Source organism: Anastrepha ludens, chromosome 2, assembly GCF_028408465.1.
Source record: "Anastrepha ludens isolate Willacy chromosome 2, idAnaLude1.1, whole genome shotgun sequence".
NCBI lineage: Eukaryota > Metazoa > Arthropoda > Insecta > Diptera > Tephritidae > Anastrepha > Anastrepha ludens.
The window spans coordinates 114,843,424-114,866,015 of record NC_071498.1 but is presented as its reverse complement, the minus strand read 5'-3'; the positions used below and the strand labels follow the sequence as shown (position 1 = coordinate 114,866,015).

General features: G+C 35.2%; 1 protein-coding gene across 6 annotated transcripts in view; it reads left to right on the top strand.

Moving 5' to 3' along the window:
- Positions 1-22,592, top strand: part of LOC128855141 (putative thiamine transporter SLC35F3) — a 79,375-nt gene that overhangs the window by 48,255 nt on the left and 8,528 nt on the right. For 5 of the 6 annotated variants that reach the window (XR_008453695.1, XM_054089825.1, XM_054089821.1 and 2 more), the window contains one exon: positions 7,462-7,491. The exons of the other annotated variant lie outside the window; for it this stretch is intronic. Coding sequence is in view for 4 of the 5 variants with exons in the window: in XM_054089825.1 (XP_053945800.1) it covers positions 7,462-7,491 (30 nt within the window). In the remaining variant the exon portion in view is untranslated. The remainder of the gene's footprint in view (positions 1-7,461; positions 7,492-22,592) is intronic. 6 annotated transcript variants of the gene reach the window in all.

Here is a 22,592-nt window from a genome sequence, read left to right as displayed (position 1 = left end):
TCAGTCTCAGTTCAGAGGAAATGTCAAAAAACTGTATGTCTGTCGATTTGGCTGGGCAGGGTACACTCGGGGTAGTGTTTCCACGCAAAGAGAGAATGCAAGTTTGCTTTGCTACCTATGGTGTCCTTTTGAATAGTTAGGACGGTGATAGCTCAGTAGATCCCATGCAAGGTCTCGCTCAGATCTTCTTTCAGCCCTCGGGTTGACCAGAGAAAGCTTCAACTATCGTTAGTGATTAAAGTCTTAACCAGGCATTGTCCGATCGGTATTCCTGCGGTGATGCTCAACATTAGTTCGAGTCCCTTTAGGGGTAGTTGTCTGGAGAATGATGAGTTGGAATTATCTCAGCATCCACTTGCGTTGAGTTTGTCTAATGTAAATAATTGTATGGGTGGTCTGCAGAATTGCAGAGATATTGTTTACTACAGGGGATGTTGGAGCTTCTTGCGTTTAAGCCTTGTCTTCCAATTTTTTACGTCAGACAATACCGAAGCTTCGCTGTTGATATGCTGTTGAAGTATATCCATGTGTGACTTAGCATGCTTTTGTATTGTGCCGGCGACTGATTTGATGCCAAGATCGCGTTCAATGTCCTTATAGCGAATATACCAAGGAGTATTTATGGCGCACCTTAAGACTTTATTTGGGAATCTTTGAATCTGTATTACATTGCTGGAACTTGAGCAACCCCAAAGTTGTATTCGATATGTCCATGTAGATTTCAGAATTTTCTTGTACAGCAGAACTTTTATGAATATTGATAACTTGGAGCTTTTGCCCATGACCCAATAGAGATTTTTATATTTGATTTCAAGTTCTAAGCTTAGCATCTAAAGTCACACCTAAGTATTTCGCCGTCTTATGATACGGTATTAGATACAATGAAAGATATCTTATTTCATTGTATTATAAGAGAGATTTATATGCACTGATTTCGATTCGTTAAGTTGAAATCGCATTGAAGTTGTGCATTATCCTTGCTTTCTGTGTTATCAACAGAAAGTATTGTTGTGTCACCGGCAAATGTTGCAGGAACGCAGTTTCTATTGACATGTAAAAAGTATATATATAATATAAAATGGGTTCCATCAACCTCCCCTAAGGAGCTCCAGTTTTTATTTATTATATTGTTCGGGCAGCACTGCTTTAATTTGATTTAGTAGACCGCCGTGACATACTTTGCCAAAAGCGTTTGAAACATCGAGAAAGGTCGCAGAGTATACATTCCTTTCTTCGAGCGCATTTTCTGTGATTCGAGTTATTCTGTGTACTTGGACTTTTGTGATGCTAAGATTTACACAACTTGCCGTCTAGATAGGTAGGTAGGTAGGTATAGTGGTTGTCAATTGACATACCTAGGCCTGCTGTAGGCCCATTGGGATACCATCAGAGCTGTCCCCTCTCCTCACTCTACATTGTTCTCATTAAACCAACCTGTGGCTTTAATATATCTAACAAGGCTTGTTATTTTTAAATTGGCTACTTCTGCCAAGTTATTCGGGGAACTTTTTCCTAAAATATTGAACTTTTGTGATATTGAACTTTCTTCTATCCAGATCCATGCACCCGCATAGAAAGTGTTCTATAGTATCTTCTTCATCAATCTCGTTACAGCTTTTGCAATAGTCGTTACATCTTCTGTCAATCTACAATCAGACAGTGCCCTATTAGGACCCCAAGAAGATTTCTCATGTCCCACCTGTTCAGTTTCAACAGTCATTCTACTTGTTGCACAGGTCAGAGACTGAGTTCATAGCCCATTGACAGCTCTGATAGTGTGTTTATCTATAAGCATCTTACAAGTTGTTAAGGATATATGTGTGCTCGCTTTGTCTGGTTGGATCGGTAATTTGGTACCCAATCTCACTAGTTCATCTGCTTTGCAGTTGCCTGCTACGTCGCTGTGACTCGGCACCCAGGACAGGTTTATTGTAAATTACCGTGATAGTTTTTTTTGTGAGTGTGAAAGCCTAGCTATGAGAAGGCTGCGCACTCTCGAGACAGCATTTCTAACCGATGTAGCGGACATAGCCCATCTAAAACTAGCGAAGCTCTGCTCGTTTATTAAAGCAACCGGATGGTTTGAAAAGGAACACGTAGAGTAAGGATAAGCTCCAGTGGTATCACAATATACCTGCTGAAGGTCTAAGTGTGTCTTGCGACAACCACCCTACCTACCTACCTACCGTGATAGTTCTGTCAAAACGCCGATACATTATTTTACTGTCTTGGAGTTAATATTAGGTGACTGTAATTTTTTCGGGGCCGATTGGAAAAATTGTGCTAAAGCAGGTGTGTACCTACATGCAGCTCTACTGAGTTACAAAAGTCTGTCGTTTGATTTAAGAAGGGGTATTCATCTAGTATTCTTGCGTGACCCTTCCTGTTAGTGGCTAGGTTAGAAGTTTCTCTTAAATTAAGTGCCGATTTCGCCGCCAGCTGTTTGCTGTAGGCCTCAATAAGTGCAGCATGACATTCATCGCTGCCGTGGGCGTAGTCTTTAGTGCCCCGCCAGTGCTTTAGAGTCATCAAACAGTCAGAATATAAGCTGTGCTCGAAATTTTGTTTCTATCATACAGCTTTCCTTCACTCGCAACTTCTAGTCGCCATCGTTCTCGTATTTCTTTTGTTCCTTCTTCTTTCTTTCCTTGCCTAGAGCTGAGCTTCGCATTCAATTAGACCTAGAATCTAACCTGATATAACTCATAGGTAAAGTACTCGCACATATTTTTGTTTGTCACATGCCCAACATAGGGATTAATGAGGGTTATGATTTTTGGATTGAAAGAGGAGGATTTTATACATGTATATATATATATATATTATTATAATACTATTATTATATTTTTAACATTTATGTATATTATTTCCTTTATTAAAAACCATTATGAATAAGTTGTTATTATAAATATATACGTATCTATTTTTTGAGCTAATATCTTTATATATATATTATTATAATTTTTTTTTACATTTAATCTTTTTTTATTGAGAGTTTGTCAATTGGCAAAATTTGTTTAGTCTTTTTTTAAATTGCTTATAAAACAAATCATATGTAAATAATTAAATTTGTTGTTTACTTTTACTACACGACATAATAAATCTAAAATTTGTGTACCCAAAAATCAAATGCTTTTATAAATTAGTTATTTTCAAGCATAAAACACAAACTTATTGTATTTTATTATGTATGAAAACGAGCTTTTCAATGAAAAACAAATAAATACTGCCTACAAATTTGGTAATGAAATTGAAATGTTAACTGCACCAATTGCTTTGCGGCATTTTTTCAGAAGCACCACCCAAAGTGTTGAAGAAACGCATGCAGCTGAATTCGATTTTGAGATTTCTTCTGTATACTAACACGTTTAATTAATATCTAATACCAATAATTTTACCATAATATTTTAGTTTAACAGAAAAATTTCATTTTTAAATTAACAAACTTTTTAAAGCTAAACTTTGTTCTATATATTTAAATTAGTTAAAAAAAATCTATAATTTTACGTATGAAACTATTTTAGAAAATAATGTTCAATTACATGATCGATCAAATATAAAAGTAGAAAGTAAGAATAGTCGAATTTTTATTAGTAAAAACGTTTCCAAGCTTAGGAAGATGGGGTGATCCGAGAATAGCGAAAATATTCCCTTAACTTCAGTGTGAGCTCATTTGCGGCTTTATATAAATATTTGAATTTGGCACTCAAACAGCCTGGGCCTGTTAACGCACACAAATGTAATGCGACTGACTAACTAAGCCTTCTTAAATTCATTGAGCCTTGTAGCTCGGATTGCTGCGCTCCACGGAGTTCAAGAAAATAAAATTGCCGATGAATTGGCCAACTGTGAATCAGCGGTAGCCCCATTGGGACCAGAGCCAATAATTGGAATCAGTTTTACAGAAATCATGAATTGTCTCAGCGATTATATATGAAATTTGCATAAAGGTCGATAGTCCAGTCTATAATGCTGCAGAACTGCAAGGCCCAAACAGAAAGCTGTCGAATTTTTTCTAAATCTTGGAAGGTAACACGTTCGTTTGATGGTCGGTATTTTTACAAGACACAGCCCAAGGGGTCAGCATATGTCCTCCATTGGAATCATTGAATACCCGATTTTCCTGTCTTGCTTAGAGGAGCGGGATAGCATTGAGTATTTTCTCTATGAGTGGTCTGCCTTTACTAGAGCTAGGCTATGAATTTTAGGTTCCGATGTAATATTCCTTCTCTCAAGCTGGAGGATATTTTCAGATCTGCCAAAGAATCTGGAAAATTCTCACCGGACTGACTATCTCTATCCTCTATTCTACCCTCTCTCTTTCCTCAGTGCCATATCAAATATCAAATATCAATATTTTTAGAGATTTACGTGAAATTTTTATATTATATTACTATAAAAATAAATATTAAAATTGTAAATATTATGACTCCTTTTTTTGCGCTGTTGTGCGAAGTATGCATAATTGGACCTTTACGCTCTTCCAATCAGTCGTAGTCGTAGTTCAGACGGCAACGAAGTAACACCAGCAGTGGCTGTCAACACAATCTCAGGTTCCGCCAACCGCCGTCGTAAACAGACCGTTGTCATAACCCCTGTTACATCAGAAAATCAGCCGAGGCTTTCAAATTTGCTTCGTACTTACTGGCGAGAAAAAAATGTAGCGCAAATCACTTTAGATATTTCATGTTCGAACTATCCGAGTGGTAGTCATGCACGAAGCCTTTCGTTTATGGCGCCCGCTGTTTATGACATTTTTAATCAAAGATAAGGAACGACTTTTTCGTCGGCCATACATACAATAAAATTTTATTTTATTAATCGACATTGCATAAATCCTGCAGTTCTATAACTAAATATTATTTAAGAAGAAATTGAAGAATGCAGCAAGGTGATGACTTTTCTGAAACTCCGTTTCATATCAGCAGTCAATTAGCCAATGTGGTAAACGTGGTGTCCAAAAAAAGCATGCGCGCTATTCAAAAATATGATTTGGAAATACTGATGAATACTTGAAATGAGTAAATAAAATAGAAATTTTCATTTGGCATTGCTGTCACTTTATAGGGAATTAGCAAATTTCATAGAGGTAATATGTCAAATTCTTTTTAATGGTACAAATGTCGAAAAGTACTCAAATTTGCAATTTGATACGATTTAGATTGAAGTAAACTTTTTCAAAGCGTTATTGAAAATACGTGAGAACTTTATGAAAACTCTATTCACTGCTTCAAATCGCACTAGTTTACAGTATAAAATGACAAGAGCGCCGTTCTGTCCAATTTCTATGTAAAATCTGGCGTTGAATACGAAAATCCACGATTTTTTAGCCCCAAATAATTATTATTGATAAAATCAGGAATGGTGAAATAAAACATTTCTAATATCTGGCCAATTTATTTTGTCATAAAAACAATCAGGAAAGGCCAAACAAAACATTTGTAATATCTAGCGAAGAAGAATTTAAAGGTTGTTAAATAGTGTATCATACATTTATGCAGCATATTTCACTAATTTTCATATATGTTATGTAAATAAAAAAAAACAATTAAAGTTAAAATTTAAAACAAAAACAAAATTATTCCAAAAATTTTTCTTCTAGTATTTTTCTAAAGTCAGTTTAAAAAATTTTGCTTTCATTTATTTTTTTTTTTTTAAAGTCAACAGATTTGCAAACAATTATAGCTTCAACTATAGCATAGAAATCCATAAATACAATAAACAATAAATACTAAGTTGTTCAATAAGTTTCGCGGTTCTATAAGAGAGGGTGTTGATACTAGCCACATTTTTTATTTTCTATATTTGTACACTCTTCATATGAACGTATGTGAATTTTCATTCCAATCTGTCCAAGCATTCTTTGTTTACAAATCATTTAGTATCGACATGTCACAGTATTTTCTACAATGGAAAAAATCAAGTATCGTGCGATGATTGATTTTTATTTTTGGAAGGCTTAAAGGCAACGAAAATTTATGAACGATGGGTGGCTGAATTTAAGCGTGATCGCACAAGTCTTGAAGGCTATCCCCGTTAAGGACGTCCAAAAACAGCAGCAACACCAGAAATCGTAGAAAAAATACTGGAAATCGTATAGGAAAATCGTCAAGTGACTGAAAAATATTTAGTAGAAGCCCTAGGCATTTCGCTGGGCAGTGTAAGTAATATTTTGAAATATTGGGTTTCAATAGGCTGTGTGCACATTTTGCGTTCGGTAACGTTTTGAGCGCTTTGAGCGTTTTCAAAAGAATAAAGTGGATTTTGTGTATCGATTCGACACTATGGATGAGATTTGAGTCTATTACCATGATCCTAAATCAAAGCAAGAGTGGTATGAACCCGGGGTTCTTTGGCTCCGAAGCGAGTTCGTATCCAGAAATCGGCCAAGAAGGCTAGCATCTGTTTTTCGCTATGCGAAAGGAAACTGGTAAAACAATAAATTCTGAATAATATTGTAACCTTTTAGACCAGCGAAAAGAAAAAAATCATAAAAAATATCCAGTTTGTAAAAGGAAAAACAAAATCTCCTTCTTTAGCATTTTGACAATGACTTAAGTCCATGAACTAAAGTTCGAATTGTTGGAGCATCCACTAGTATGCCCACCAGTATTCACCAAATTTGGCCCCTAGCAAATTTCATCTGTTTCCAGACCAAAAAAAATTCAGGTATGAAAAGCGTTTTTTATCAAAAAATGTGTGGATGCGGATTTTGCAGCTGTGGAAGTATATTTTGCAGCCCTTCCAGACTCTCACTTCAGTGATGGAATTTACAAATTGGAATCTCGTTGGAACAAATGTATAGCTGTTCAGGGAAATTGTAATGAATAATAAAGTATATTTCTAGGCATAAAATTATGTATTTCTTATCGAACCGCATAACTTATTGAACAACCTAGCATGCTTATAAAAGTTATTTGAATTAGTGCAAAAATACTCAAAGAAAAATTGTTTGACATCTGGGTTGAATTTTCGTACTCGGCGTCCGATTTCACATAGTAGTGGAGTTTTTGTAAAAAAATATTTTTTTGTAAACTAGTCTTATCAGCAATATTGGATGCATGCACCACCAGCTTATCTTTTTTTGTATTCAGGGAAAATCCGTTGCCCTTAAACGCAAACAGCTTTTTTTTGCATCTTTAAAAAAATCAAATCAAAACTTTTTTTCTACACCTAATCAAATCAAATAAGCAATTAATTAATACACATAAAAGAAAATTGCATGTAATTTACATTTTTCCTTTAATTTACTAAAAATAAATGTTTTATTTGTAAAAAAAACACATCTTTGATTACTAAACTAAACCTAATGAAATCTAAATAAATTGAAACCTATTGTAAAGCTACTTTATAATTTTTCTGTTTAATTAAAGTTTCATTTTCGTCTTAAACTATCTATATTCGTGTACTCCTCTCATTACTCGTATAAAAACGGTATCGATATTTCCATTATATTTGCAGAAATATCATCTTGTTGGGTCACAACGCGAGGTGAGTTTTGTTTGTAATGCTTTCATTTTCACTTCTCTATTTCCTAAAAACAGAAACAAAAAACTTGATTTTACCATATTCGATCGAAGGGAAAAACACATTCGAGTATTTTATTTAAACCAATAAAAAAAAACAGAACAAAACTACATTTTTTAATAAAATACATACATGCATATATATTTTTTGCTTTCAAATAACTAAATGTAAAGGACGCATAATGACAAGAAGCTGTAAATCTGCGCCGTTCCTTTAAGGGAAAAATTTTCAGTGCGAGCTTAACTGCGGTTATTTTGTCTTTAATCAAACCTGCAAACCTGCTCTTTTCCCCCAAGGGTAAATTTTTCAGTGCTAGCTTAACTGTGGTGTATTTTTTAAACTATGTTTAAGCCTACGAAGTTGGACGTTTAAACTGAGTTTCATTAGAAAGCTTAACTATGCTCTAGCACTGAAAGACTGGTGCTAACAAAACTTGGAAGGAATATTTAATCATAAAAACAAAACTTGTTCTAAATATCGAGGGTTTTCGAGAAAAGCGACACAACTCAAACTTAACTCAAATTCGGAGTTTTGCCGTTAAAAGCAAAAATCAACTACAGAGTTTATATATTTTTATCTGGAAAAGCATCATAAGCGAATCTTGAAGCGATTCTGAGAGATAGCGTTAGTGTCGTTTTGTCAGGTGAACGAATTGGCGCGTAACTTATCTAGAAAACTGACCCAACTCAGTATTTTGTATTTTTGAATTATGTTACTTTTCTCAAAAAACCATCGATATACAAAATTTGTTATGAAATTTCATGGAAAAAATTTTTTCTGAACACATTTTATTTGGTTCCACCTGATTTTCTTTTCTGGTACAAAATTTCACCACACAAAAAATTAAATTGTTGCAAATAGTCAAGGATGGTAGATAACAGGTTTGCTCGTTAGCTTTAGCTTAGTGAAACACAAAACGAATGACGTAGAATCCAAAGTTCCCGGTCGGCATATCTATCAAAGCTCAAAGCCGAATAACGGTCTGCTGGTAGTACACCTCTAAAAATATTTTCATCATGGTAAATAGTGCCTAAAGGTATCCTGTATGGTAAATTTTGTTACTGAAACGGTCCGAGATTTCCGTTTCTTGCGCATGTCGCCCGCATTTGCTTCACTAGTGCCATAACTCAAAAATCCAATATTTCGAAAAAACAGCTGTTTTCAATTAACTATGCCTGCCTGTGTAAAAATGAGTATTTATTTTCATCTAATGAGGTGCTGCTAATAGATGTCGCCATGCATTTGTTACGCAGCATAAAAGAAGTGATCACAAGTCATTTCTGCGTACTTATCTAACATTCTTTTTTTTATGGATTACGCCACAATTGAAGTAAATCAGCGATATGTGCATATATGCGTTCTTTGCTAAAACTACTTATAAGTTAATAATTTGCTTAAATTTCTGCGAGGTATTCTCTACTTTAATCATTAAGTCTTGTAAATTATTTTTCAAAATTTTTGATATTTTATTATTTACATTATTAAATTAATTTATTGCGTATGAAAATTTTCCTTTTTTCTTACCCTCAATTGGTCATATTTTTTCTCATTTAATTTGCATTTCTCCCATTTGAATTCTCTTTGCCCTCAAACAAATTCTATTTCAATTTTGTTCTTCCTACTAAAGTTAAAATGTGGGAGTGTCATTGTTGTTATTGTAATTTTTGCGTAAAAAATCGTTATTGAACTGCCTTTATATATAAGTGTGTTAACATAAAATAATACACCAATACATACATACACACTTTCCATAAATTATGGAATACCAACATTGCAAAACGTTTTTGATATGAATTTTGCTCTACCCTATTGATATTGTATTAATGAACGAGTTAATGTTTTTTGACTATATGTTTTTCTCTACTTTTTTGCATATACCTACATAAATCAATCATATTCGTATTCCTAATCCAAAAATGTTATTTACTACGTGGATCAGCAGATATACAAACTATTATCCTGGTACAAATCTTCATATGTTTTATTGAGACTATCACCATTTTTTAGCTAATAAAATACTTGTGAAGTTTACAAAAACAAAATACATATTTATATATTTGCAATAGTTTTAGATAGCCTACTTCATTGTATTGTAATTTCTGTGTGCTTAGCTTGTTGACCTCAGTCACTATCAAAAAAACACTTGTCTCCAATTATAGTTTATGTTCAAATTTGGATGCCACACACTTTTAAACGAATAATAAAAATCACTTACTAATGAAACAAATACATATGGAAAACTATAAACTATCACGCGTAAAGCTTCGGGTTCTCAAGAGGCCTGCACATAATTGACAAGTACTAATTTCAATTGAAAGCTGCGTTAGCCAAGACGTAGACATAATTTTACTCAATTTAGGCGGGCCTACCATACCAGCAACGCGTGTTTCTTAATAGCCGTGAAATGTTGCCAGCAACATGCTTTTGACTTGCCGTGAAATGTTGCTAGCAACATTGATAGTCGAATGAGAAGAAACGTAAAATTTATGAGCATCATCCCAGAAGAAATTGGCAAATTTTGGTAAGAAATGTGTTTTTAAACAAATTAACGCACATATATTTTGAGGCAAAACAAATATAAAGAGGATTTACTCACACTCTTTGCGAAGCCGTTCCGCTTAAAAATGTAGTATTCGGAGTATTCGAACTCAGGCACTTCACTCGCAAACGAAAAGTCAGTTTTCGCGCAATTTTAAATGACGTGCATTTTAAATTTGTGGGCAAAATGTTGCTGGCATCATGCTGCGCGGTGCTTTAACGGCGTGAAATGAGCAGTACTCTGCCGTGATATACATATGAAATTTCACGCATATTTCACGCAATGCAATTCGTATGCATTGTAACAGCCATTTCACGTGAAACGTGAACCTAGTGCTATGCTTTAGTCAAAACCCAACTTAAAATAGAAAATTTAGAGAGTTATAGGTTTTAAAGACCTAAATTTAATTTCTGAATACAAAGAAAGCCTTGAGAGAATCGTGTCGCCATACTATTCTTTCACCTATTTTGACTAAAATTTCTCCGAAGATATGAAACAAAATACATTTTTTGTACAATTGTAAAGCAAATAGCATCAATGAGAACTTTTGAAAATAAAAACAAAGACGAAGTAAAAAAACAAACCAACTATTGTAAACAAGTACGATGAAAAATTAAAATGCTTGGCGCAATCGTGATGACGTGCTGAGTAGCAATCTCTAAATTTCTACGAAAACTAAGTCATAACTAAGTTTTGGCTAACACAGCTCTAAGCCCAACCTTCTCAGCAAAACTGTAATGCATATACACTTGTGCTCACATAATTAAGTCACTTCATCTTAATTCTTTACAAAAAAAAAAAAACAAAGCTCTTTGGTTCACGAAAATCTTGCAAATCAAAAATTTAAACTTGGTATGAAATTTACAAAAATTTAACAAATTTTCAAAAATTTGGTTTTTATTTTGTATTAACGATTCTTATTAGTTTTTAGAAGCGTTGTACAATTGCACCTAGTATTTGAATATAAAAGAATACTAATACAATTTTCAACTTGATTTAAGAAGCCTTTTGTAATATAATCGCTACTCGCTCTCCATAAGGTCTGTCACCGTTGTGCGTTTTACTCGTCTTCAAGAAGAATTCAGCTGAAGTAAGCTCGCTGCTGCATCGTTGACAGGATGTTTTAGTCGCTGTTTGTGAGCTTTGGCAAATTGCTTCGTTTCTTCAGTCACAGTAGGTATGTCACGATCACGATTCCGCGATAGTATGGCGCGTTTAATATGCTCCGCCGGTCTTTGTTTTGGAGATATCGGAAGAAGGTGTTGTACTTTTGGATGGTGCATCCCCAGAATTGTATACCGTAAGTCCAAACCGGTCTTAGCGTAATAAGTAATTTGTTGCGGATTGATAAGATTGAGCGCCTATTAATGAGATAATAAAGCTTATTTTATTTCAAGCTCAATTTCAAGTCAAGCTCTTCTCGTTTTTTCTTGGCATGAGCTTTCCAGCGCAGTTTGGCATCAAGTGTTAAGCGCAGATATATAGCACACATCGACACATCGATGAAGATTGACTTTTGGAGCTTTTCTTAGAGAAAACACTACATGTTCTGACTTGTTTTTGTTTAGCTTGATTCTCCACTTCTTAGCACATTTAGAGATAAGGTCAACAGCTTCTTGTAGTTTATTCTTCTAGTTTTATTCAATTGGCCGATGATAGATGGTGGGTATGTATCAGATATAGTAGATGACCCAAAATGCTTCCCTGTGGAACTCCTGCATTTTTTTTTTTTAGAGATGAATATATATTTTCGCGTTTTACGGAGAAGCCCTTCGTTCTATATTTTGTCGAAAGCTTACGATTCATCAAAAAAACGGCTGAGTACACTTTTTTATTTTCCATAGCGCTTTCTATGATTTAAAAAATTGTCATAAAAATTTTCAATTTTTAATCAGCGCAGGTTAGGTCAGGTTAAGTTGTAGCTGCAGTCCAATAGAAGACACACTCAGGCTCATAAGTTATTGCGATAGTGCATGAGGAATTCATTTTGATCTAAATATCCCTAAAATCAATGTTAACTTTTCAAATATATTAGAAGATCCCTGATTTCCACAGTATTGAGATCTTTCAGCTCAGTGAAAAATTGTATACCGAAATTGAAGAATCTACGTCTGGAAAAAGCAGAACAGTATTACAGAATATGCGGGATCGTCTCATCGCTTCCTTCATCTTTATTTAGATAGCTTTTGTAGAAGTCAAATGTCTGCACGCCTAGTCTCTGTGGGAGTATGCCCTGTTATAACAGAAATCAAAGAGCTAAGGCTATGCTTATTTTGGCTTAGCGGAGGTGCTTAAACGTATAGCAGGGATACTGTGCATTTAGCATTGAGAGTCGGCCACAATTCTCAGGCAATTCTGCAGGTGAGTTCGTTATGCCATCATTCCTCTCCAAAATGCCTCAAAAATTAGTAGCTTACATATTTGTAGTAGTATAACAATACCATTTTCAATATTCTCGTTAGGAAGTAAGATGTCGAGTCTCGCCCCACAATAGCCAATAATCTAAGTAACGTTTGGCCGAATTGATCCTACAAAAGTCGAGGAGCCGGAGGCTAAAGAGAGCCTTAAATATTCGGAATTTACATCTCCGCCCATGCTGCTCTGGTGCTTTGAGCCATCTGTATATACATGATGGACTCGCACTGTTCACAATGTCCTATTTCCACTTTTCCCTTAAGCGTAGGAAGGTCATGAACGTTGTGCAGGGAGGGGTAGGCCTAGTCCGTCATGCCGGGGAGCTTCGAAATGTCAGTCAGAATGTTTCCGTATGACTCCGTAACTACTATTTGACCACTTCTTGAAAATTTACAGCATTATTGTCATACTGCTAGCGGAATGTTTCGCCTACAGTTCCACTGGAAGGAAGTACGGTGTCGCATATAACACTTTCGATGGGTTGACCTTGCACTGGTTGTACGAACAGATGCGATTATTTAGACCATGCCAACTGTCGTAATGTTCACATCCTTCTCGAACTACCGCAGTATAAAGCCAATGTAATATTCTGGATTCCATTTCAGATTTTTTTCCAATTGACCAGCTGCAGGAGTACATCGCTGTTTTTGCTTTGTGTATCCTCTCTGCAACTGTTTAGCTGCCTAATCAGCAACAAAAGGGCTACTCTAAGATTTTTCCTCGCTAAAGAAATCGGAGGAAGTGTTCGGAACTGTTTATATCGTATGCAAAAAGAAATTATCAAAAATCAACGCATCTTTTTGAGCGACTTCAAACTTTCACTTTATCATAATGAAATTTGATGGACTAAAAAGTTGCACATCCATAAGTTTTCTAAAGGTTCTAATTAAAAAGATGAAAATGTGTATGATGATTCTTCGAAATTTTTACAATTTTTGTGGATTTTGTAGAAAGTTTGCAGTTTTGAATTTGAAGGTTTATCCTAAACAAGACACTATTTTTTTATAAAAGATTAACGAAAAATGTTATGAATGTTGTAATAAGGTGAAGTGGCTTAATTATGTGAGCACCAGTGTATACATATAAATATATAGAGTCTGACGTTGTGATCACCTATTTGAAATATAAACAACGTAGTAAGGATAAGTTCGTATGCTCTCTTGAGGAGTTAAGCTGCCTACACCCCGAGTATTGCGAAACACTCTCGATCGTTTAACCCTTATTGGGTTATTTATGGTAATTTGGGCGAAAACTCGGGAATGTTGAATTGCATTTATTTTATTATAATTAATTTTAATGAATGATAATATACTTTAATTATTTTAATATAATTTGTTTCTTATTCAAATATTCACTTTACCTTCAAACCACAACAACTCTTACGGAGAGCGACCTCTAGCCCTAAAAATTACCTACAAATCAAACAATCATTAAGAGTAATGCCTTACTTCGGTTCTAAACTGACTGTTTTAAATACCATTGCAGCGTACACATTTCAGGGCGAACTAATGGCATTTAAAGAAGATTTAGATAGCTTGCGACATAGGTAAGCTGCCCTCAAGGCCGTTATTTCCGTTAAGGCAGAAATAGTAACGAGTTCGCTTTTCATGTAATGTGTGTTTCAAGGTATTGCAACATGCCTGATATTGAGCTTGTAAGAAAAGGTACTTCCTTGCCTCTTTCGCAGATCTGGAAGAGATTACGTAAGCCCTTATCTTCCTGAGCCACATTGTGATCGAAAGATACGCCATGACAAACACTGATCAAATTTTCAAACTGTAAAAATGTCATTGTGTCTGAAGTGACACTATGTTTGTAGTATCGGCATAAAAACTATAATTAAAAACTAACGCTCTTGAAAACGATCAGGAGAACAGAAATGAAGGGGCAATCGATTTGCGGTATTTAATTAAAGTTCGTTCAAGCAAAACCTTTCTTGAAATTCATGAAACTATCAAAGTATTGAACTTTACTTTGGAATACTTATTATCCTCCAGTTTTCATAGCCGCATACGTTTTTAGGTCGCACTTGTCCTGTGCGGGTTACAAAGGGTTAGGGGTAGTCAGAGGCCCGAAAGAATTATGATTTTCAATCTTTTTTTTTTTGCTAGTGAATTGTTTTATTTTACATTAATACACCATGTTTCGACTTGGCTTTAGTAAAATTTCACAACCAAAAAAAAATTAATTATTGTAAAAGTTGTCGCTATTTGTGTGGAGCCCGTTTCTCCACAAGTACCCTGATCTTCACAAGTCCTTGGAGATTCATCTAAAGTCAAAGAGAAATTAGTTTTATTAATACATAGATAATCTTGTGCCTGATCGAAGCCGAAAAAGCCGACAATTAATTGTTGAAAAGAAAATCCTTAAATCAGGCACGAGTTTTTTATATTTTTCAAAAGCACTATAAATTTTATTAAAATCTACTAAGTGGATTTTAAGTTACAGTGACAACCAGTTCAAAACGTAGTTTTGAGAAAAATGCATTTAAAGTTTTGCTGTCGGTCCCGGAGCGCCCGAGCGCCCTTTGTTAATTGTTGAATAACTCGAAAAGTATTTGTTGGATTCACACAAAATTTTCACACAATATTTTTAAGATATTATACTTTAAGAAAATGCAAAAAAAAATTCAATTTTTCGAACATTCTGACTACCCCTAACCCCATAAATAATCGTACCTTATCTTGGTTAAATAAATCAACATAAAAGTTTTTAAACGAAAAAAGGAAGGAAAGGGAAAACTTGGCATATGCGGATTAATTAGCTTACTTGCTAGAACAAAGAGAACTACAGTGACCTCTAAAGTTTTTTTATACACGGGTGCAAGTCGAAAAATTAGAGAAATAATGATTAGACAGATCTTTTAGAATTATGTTTTTTCATTTATATTTCTTTTTTTTTTTAATTATATTTTATATAATACCTGCAATATCAGGTGAGTAGGACACATACATACGAAAAACAAGAATGACTTACTCTTTTTCCGATATGACCACAAACAAAGAGAAACGAAACTGAAAATGCATATGTGTTTGGTAAATCTTCGTTTTCCTTTCAGAAGCACTAAACAATAAATACAAGGTGGCTCAAAATTAATAACCCCATCAAAAGACGCATAATTTTTGCAAATAGCGTCGTACGTCAATCATATTGGACACTTGTGAAGTAAACAGCTGCAGTATACAAACAGCCAAGCAATGGAGTGCTTAAAGATCAAAATAAATATCCCCATTGCTCAAAACTATCTTTTTTTATTTATATACAATAGGCTCCCTGGTCTACCGCCAAACTTTGCGAAAGTAGTCAGAACCAACAAGTCTAAATTTTGAGTAATAGCACATTTGGCTACCCAGAAAATACCTTTTTTCTCACATTTAGCCCTATTTAACCGATCTTCCATCTTTGATATTTTTGATCGAAAGTGGCCTTTCACGCAGTATCAAGTCTTTCAAACTGTTTTTCACTGTTCGTTCGAGAATACAGGTTGGTTGAAAGGTAAGAAAACAAAAATGGAAAAATGTAAATTGTTTTTTTATTCATACAGTTTGTGTCAGAAGAAAAGAACCGGTTTTTTTCTCGTAACTTCAAGATATACTTCGTTATGCTCTTTGCTGCTTAATAGTCTCACTCAAGGGCTACGACGTCAGTACTAACTCAGGTTAGTGTCGTTCGAAACTTTTCCGTAAACGCAACCAAACAAAAATTAGTGAAAAGTACGCGAAGCGTTTTGAGGCGGTATTTTTATGCACGCATTCGAAAGAGCCAAATTTTTCTTACGCCGCGCCTGCCAAAGTAATTAAAAAATCAAAAAAGTTTGTTGTGATGTGGAATCAGCGGTATAAGGTGTACAAAAATGTTAATGACTTTTCCGAGCGCGGCTTGAAGCGAGTAACGACAAAAAAGCAGGATAAAGTGATCGTCCAACTTTTTAAGCGGACCCTTCTTTGTGATTACGCCAAACACGATCAATTCTTGGTAATAAGGGAATAGATGTGAGTCTCAACACCATCGAACGTCGACCGAAGGAGGCGAACATATCCTACCGTCCCGCATCATCAAAACCACTGCTCTCAGAAAACCCCATTGAGAAACAACAAAACAAGAAAATGGCGTCACAGTATTGAGCTGGCCTTCCCAGTCCCCAGACGCCAACTCCATTGAAAATGTGTGGGAACTACGAAAACACATCTTGCCAGAAGGCTAGTCCATGATTTAAAGCAACTCGTGCGTCAAGTTCGCAAAATCTAGTCCTATTTGTCCACGAGGTACGCAGAAAAGCTGGTTCAAAGCATGAAGAAGATGCCAAGCTATACTCGATAACAATGGAGACTACACGGCTTATTGAGTAATTGCGACTCGTAGCTTTGTACATACTTTCATGTAAAAAAAATTATATATACATATATATCTTTTATACTTCATGAATAATCGCAGTTCCCTTTTTCTGACACAGACTGTATATCAATAATCGATCAATAATCGATAATATTTAGCGAATTGCCTGCTATTTTTCTGTGCGTCTGGCGCAAATCTTGCTTGGATGTGGGCACAAATCAAAAATTTTGTTGTCCGAAATATAGACGTATTTGGATTGTTGAAATGCTTCAGAAAAAAATGTTATCCTCATTTTACACTTAATTTCATCGAGAGTATAAAAACTATGAATAAACAAACACGAATATTCAGGATTTCGCCCACTAAAGAACAAATTTTTAACAAAAGTCATCCGTTATCCCATTTTTGCCCACAGTTTATATTGAGCAGCAGCTCGCTGCGTCGTTTACCCTTTGTGTACACGAGCAAACCCATCATTGGTCGCCTTTATAGCTCAACAAGATAATTCGTCTATCCTGTTATTTTCCTTACAAAAGGGAAAGGCACAAGATATTTCAGTGGAAATGTGCCAGTACTGGCACTCCACATACAAAATAGTTTTGGTTGGAGAGTTTTACTCTATGTTATTACTTACTCAATGAATCAACTCAATTTTAATACAGTTCTTCCAATGATGCTCTAATAATTTTTAGCATCAATTTAATGATTTTCCAGAAGCTCTGAAAAATATTGGTTGACAGTTTTTGTTGAATTTTGAACGAATGTGAGGCTCCTATAATATCGTCAATAATCTATAATATCGCTTAATAAGAATTAGAACATGATTTCTAGCGTTTTTGCATTTTTCAACTTCCACTACGGCATACTTACATCTTCAACACTTGTATGACCTCGGCAAGACTTTTAAACCCTTTGAGCAGAGTGAAAAATACAACGACAAGTCAACTTCAAATGGCTCCTAACCAAAGAATGAATTGATAGCTAGAAATATTATTTTTTTTTTTTGTTCAAATGAAAGATGAAATTTTAAAAAGTCGTACACATTTTGCCTCATCCGACATCTTGAGAACCTGACCTTCACCGATGACATCTGCCTCCTCTCTCACAAACTCTCTGACATGCAAGCGAAGGCGGACATACTAGACTGGAGGTCAACATCGCCAAGATCAAGGCTATGAGAGTTAAAAACAATGACGCAAGGCAGACATTGTTGTATGGAAGCGAAACATTGCTGGTCTCTAACGCCATCACATAGAGGCTACAGTCCTTCACTAAGAAATACCTCCGCATCATTTGCAAAATATTTTGGCCAAACCCCATCAGTAACGACGCACTGTGGAGATTAACGAACGAGGAACCCATCCTTAGGCAAATCAAACGCAGAAAGTGGCAAGGATAGGTCACACATTGAGAAAACCAGCTGATAGTATAACGAGAATGGTATTGGACTGGAACCCACAAGGGAGAAGAGGTCGCGGTCGACCAAAAAACACTTGGAGAAGATTGATGCTGCGCGAACTAGCAGATGCCGACATCTCATGGGGCGGTGCAAAAGCAACAGCACAGAACCGTGTACGATGGAAGAGTCTTGTCGAGGCCCTATGCTCCCAAGAGGAGTGAACAAGGAAAAAAAAAATTATGCTCTCTTCTACTAGTTAATAGGTGCCAGTTGTAATACTTTTCAACCAACCTGTATTTATACAAAAATAGTCCTACTGCTATACTCCAGAAGACTTTTTCGTAAAACTCTCTGTTATATGCAGCGATTAGGGCATATTTTTCCACTTGATACTTTTTGCTGATCCAATTGACCAGTGCTTCGATATTTTTCAACATCAACGAACCCGCTTCTCATTCAATATGTCACTACATTTCATACGCTAATGAAATTACAATACTCTTTTGAGGCATACACAAAAAGCAACTAAGTTTCGTTTGTTTCGGTATGGTTTGGTTAGTCGCACTTACTACGAGCTCATTACTCAAACTGACTTTTAAAATACATATGTAGCTGCCAAAATATGAGATTAAAGCATTTTCTGTAAGATATTCTGTAAAATTGTAAAGCCCAATACAGCAAACTTATTGGACTTCTCAACGAATTCTTGTTAAAAGATTAGTGCGCCTTTTTATGGTTTCTTCCAATTCGTTAAATATTAAAACATCCAAGCATCACTTCACGAATTCTCACCCACCGCCCACACGTGCATACATATACATGAATAATTTTTTTATTCAAAGGTCCATAGTGCATACATGCATACATAGAAGCATAAGCAACGCAATTACATATTAGAGTTATGTATATTAGTGAAACACATACATACATATATATATATTTATAGTACGTATAAATATACTCCGCATGCCCTTAAATTAATAAGTTGTAAAAAAAAATATAAAGGAATACACCAGCCAAGTAAATATTGGGTTCTTATTAGGCTTTGTGCTTTGCTCATCTTTGGCTAGTCAAAATCAAACTCAAACTCAAAGCTCCCGAGCCTGCTTGGGCCTCAGAAGCTTTGCTTGCTACTTTTATGTACGGAAAATCTGAAATTTGAAACACTCTTATTATAATAAATTATATTCATATTTACTCATATACGTACACTGTGATGAGACTGAGATGTACTCACAATAATAGCAAGGCGTGGTTTAAAGTTTAACTTTTTTATTAATTATTTAGAGTTTTGTTTTTGTGTTTTCAATGAAAAATATATGTTTTAAAGGGTTTTCCAATAACAGGTGTTATTTTGAAGCGGACTATTTCGGTAGATGTCACTTTTGAAGCTGTAATTTATTAATATTTGACAAGTAGAAACTACGCCATTAATAAAAATGGAATTATATACGCTTAAAGAACGCATTAAAACTATTAAAATTCACTATAAAAATGGTGAAAAGACAGAGACCGTTCGTAAAACTCGGACATGGGTCATCGTGAAGCACCTTGTCCGACCGCAATACAGAAATCGGTGATAAAATTCGACCTGTTGGGACAAGTTAGTGATGTGAAGAATAAAATCCATGCACGTCGCTCCAGAACAGCCTAAAATATTGCTGTTGCAGCCGAAAGTGTTGAAGAAAACCCAGGTTTGTCCATTCCTCATAGTTCTTTCGAATTAGGCATTCCAAAAACGTCATTACACCGTATTTTAAGATAAAAGATTTGCATCTTAAGGCTTATAAAGTCCAGTTAACACAAGAACTCAAGCCGACCGAGTGTCTTTGCCGATTGGGTCGTTGAAATGTATGAAAATTATCCAGAATTCCATCGAAAAATCATCTTTAGTGATGAGTCCCATTTCCACCTCGGTGACTTCGTCAACAAGCAAAATTGTCGGATCTGGAGCTCACAAAATTCAAGAGTTATTGTTGAAAAGCCTCTCTGCCCTCAACGTGTGACTGTTTATGGTCCGGCGGAGGCAGTGGACCTTACTGTTTCGAAAATGAAACTGGAGCAACAGTTACGGTGAATGGATTCCGCTATCGAGAGATGATTAACGATTTTTTAAGACCGGAATTGGAGGGTATTGATCTGGACAACGTTTATTTTCAAAAAGACGGCTCTACGCGCCACACAAGCAACGAAACCATTGATCATAACACCTCTTATTGAAAAACCCTCTACCACAATAAAAACCACATAACTGAGAGTTTCGCACTTTGTCAAAAATTAAAAACAAAAAAAATCAAAACAATTTCATCAAAATTTCAACCTTTTTAGAACATTTTTAGAAAAATTTTTTTATAGCCCCTTCAATTTTAGTATTTTCCTTAAAAAAATTTTCGAGCATTCCACCAATGCTATTATTATGAGCTACTCCGTATGTGTACTCTTATACCTATAATAAAAAATTAAAAATGTATGCAATTGATACCAATAATATTAAAATCCTGAAAAAGACGAATAGAATTGTATCGATGATACAAATCTTGCTTGTCAATGGCCTCTGTAACAACTGTGTGTAATCGCGCTAGGATAAATTAATTTTATATACAGTAGAACATCCCCTAACCTCAAACTAGAGCCATACATTTGCTATATAGGAGGTATGTTTTCAGAAGTTTAAGCTCACAATTTCGAGCATTCGCTTCCTTTTTCAAGCAATTGACGAAGTTCACAGAGCTCTGGTGGCATCCTCAGTCCTTACTTCTTTCGTAATGAGAAAGAAGTTGCCGTTACGGTGAATGGTGAGCCCTATCGAGAAATGCTGACTTAATTTTTATTTCCAAAAATGAAGCAGCTAACTATCGATGATTTTTGATTCCAACAAGACAGCGCAACTTTCCATATGGCGAAACGGGCTTTAAAATTGTGTTATTCCAATATTTTAGCCACCATTGACGCCATTTGGTTAGATTTATTGGAAAAAGTAGAGGTCACAAATTGGATTGATCGAATGGGCTATTTAACTTGTAGCCGCGGCGGACAAATGTCGGATATCATATTCAAAAGATAAATGCCATGAAATTATCCACCAGGCTATAATTAAAAAAATTCCTTTCAGAAATATTTCTGTTTTGTATTATAATTTCAAGTTCTCCAGCTCTTAAAAAGATACTTAAATATATAAATTTTAGACGCCCACAGTCAATCAAATCGTCTAGATATTGCTAGCTGCAAAACATTGTTGCCATAGTTCGCTAATAATGCAATAACAAATGGAAAAAAATCTCGTAAATCAACATTATTGCCACTATTTAGCCTTAATTGGCTTTATTGAATATAATGCAAACTAGACGTCGAAAATTTAGGGTAATTTCATGAATTTTTTTTACAAAAAAAATGAGAAACGACATTTAAATTTTTTAGGCTTTTTATTTAACTTCTTTTACATAAAAACTGAAAAAAATGTTTAGTTTTAATAATTTTAAAAATGGTGTTGAAGTTGACCCCTCTCGAAAAATTGGACCTGGATGGTGTTGCCAATTTAGGCTCTTCTATTAATCTGAAACACAAAAACCAAAAAAATGATTAATCAGTATGACTATAGCTATGTCCCGTACTAGAATAAAAAAAAAATTACAAAATGGCGCGGTTTTGAATTTGACACTCTAAAAATCGGATTTTTTTTTCAGTTTTTTAATAAAAAAAAAACCAAATAAATGAAATAATAATATGATTCTACATAGTACGGCCATTGTAATTGATGTCGTAAACAACATATTAAAATTTCAGACGATTCGGTTGAATAGTTTGTTTTTGAAGTGAAGCTTCTTAGGTGTCGATGGAAGAGCGAGAATGAAGAGTAAAAGTTCAAGGCCATGCAACGTTTTGGGCATTTTCGTTACGCGAGAGAGAAAAAATATATAACGTAGAGGAGAAGGTGAGAGAGAGCTATACCTCACATATATCTTAGATACACTGTAGGCTATTCACGTCTCCCTTTTGTGCGGTCCTTCGTCTTTTCTCCCACTCCTACGCTAAGGCTCTAGTCTAAGTCGTACGACGTTACTCGTATTGTAGGAGCAAGAGAGAGAGAAAAAGAGTGACGCGTAACCGTACAGCACTAACGCCATATTATATACTATAGTAGAGCGAAAGAGAGTATCATATTGTTAGAATAGGATAGATAGTATTGTGCATGCGCGTGCCTTGTCTATGCTCGTTATAGTGTTAGACGCTATATGTGCGCACTGCTCTAACGCCACGCTAATACATCGGTGCGAGAGAGAGCAATGTATAGTTAGAATACGACAGATCGTATTGTGCGTGCTGTGGCCGTACGCGCTGGTGACAGACGCAATATATACGCAGTTGATATACAACGTG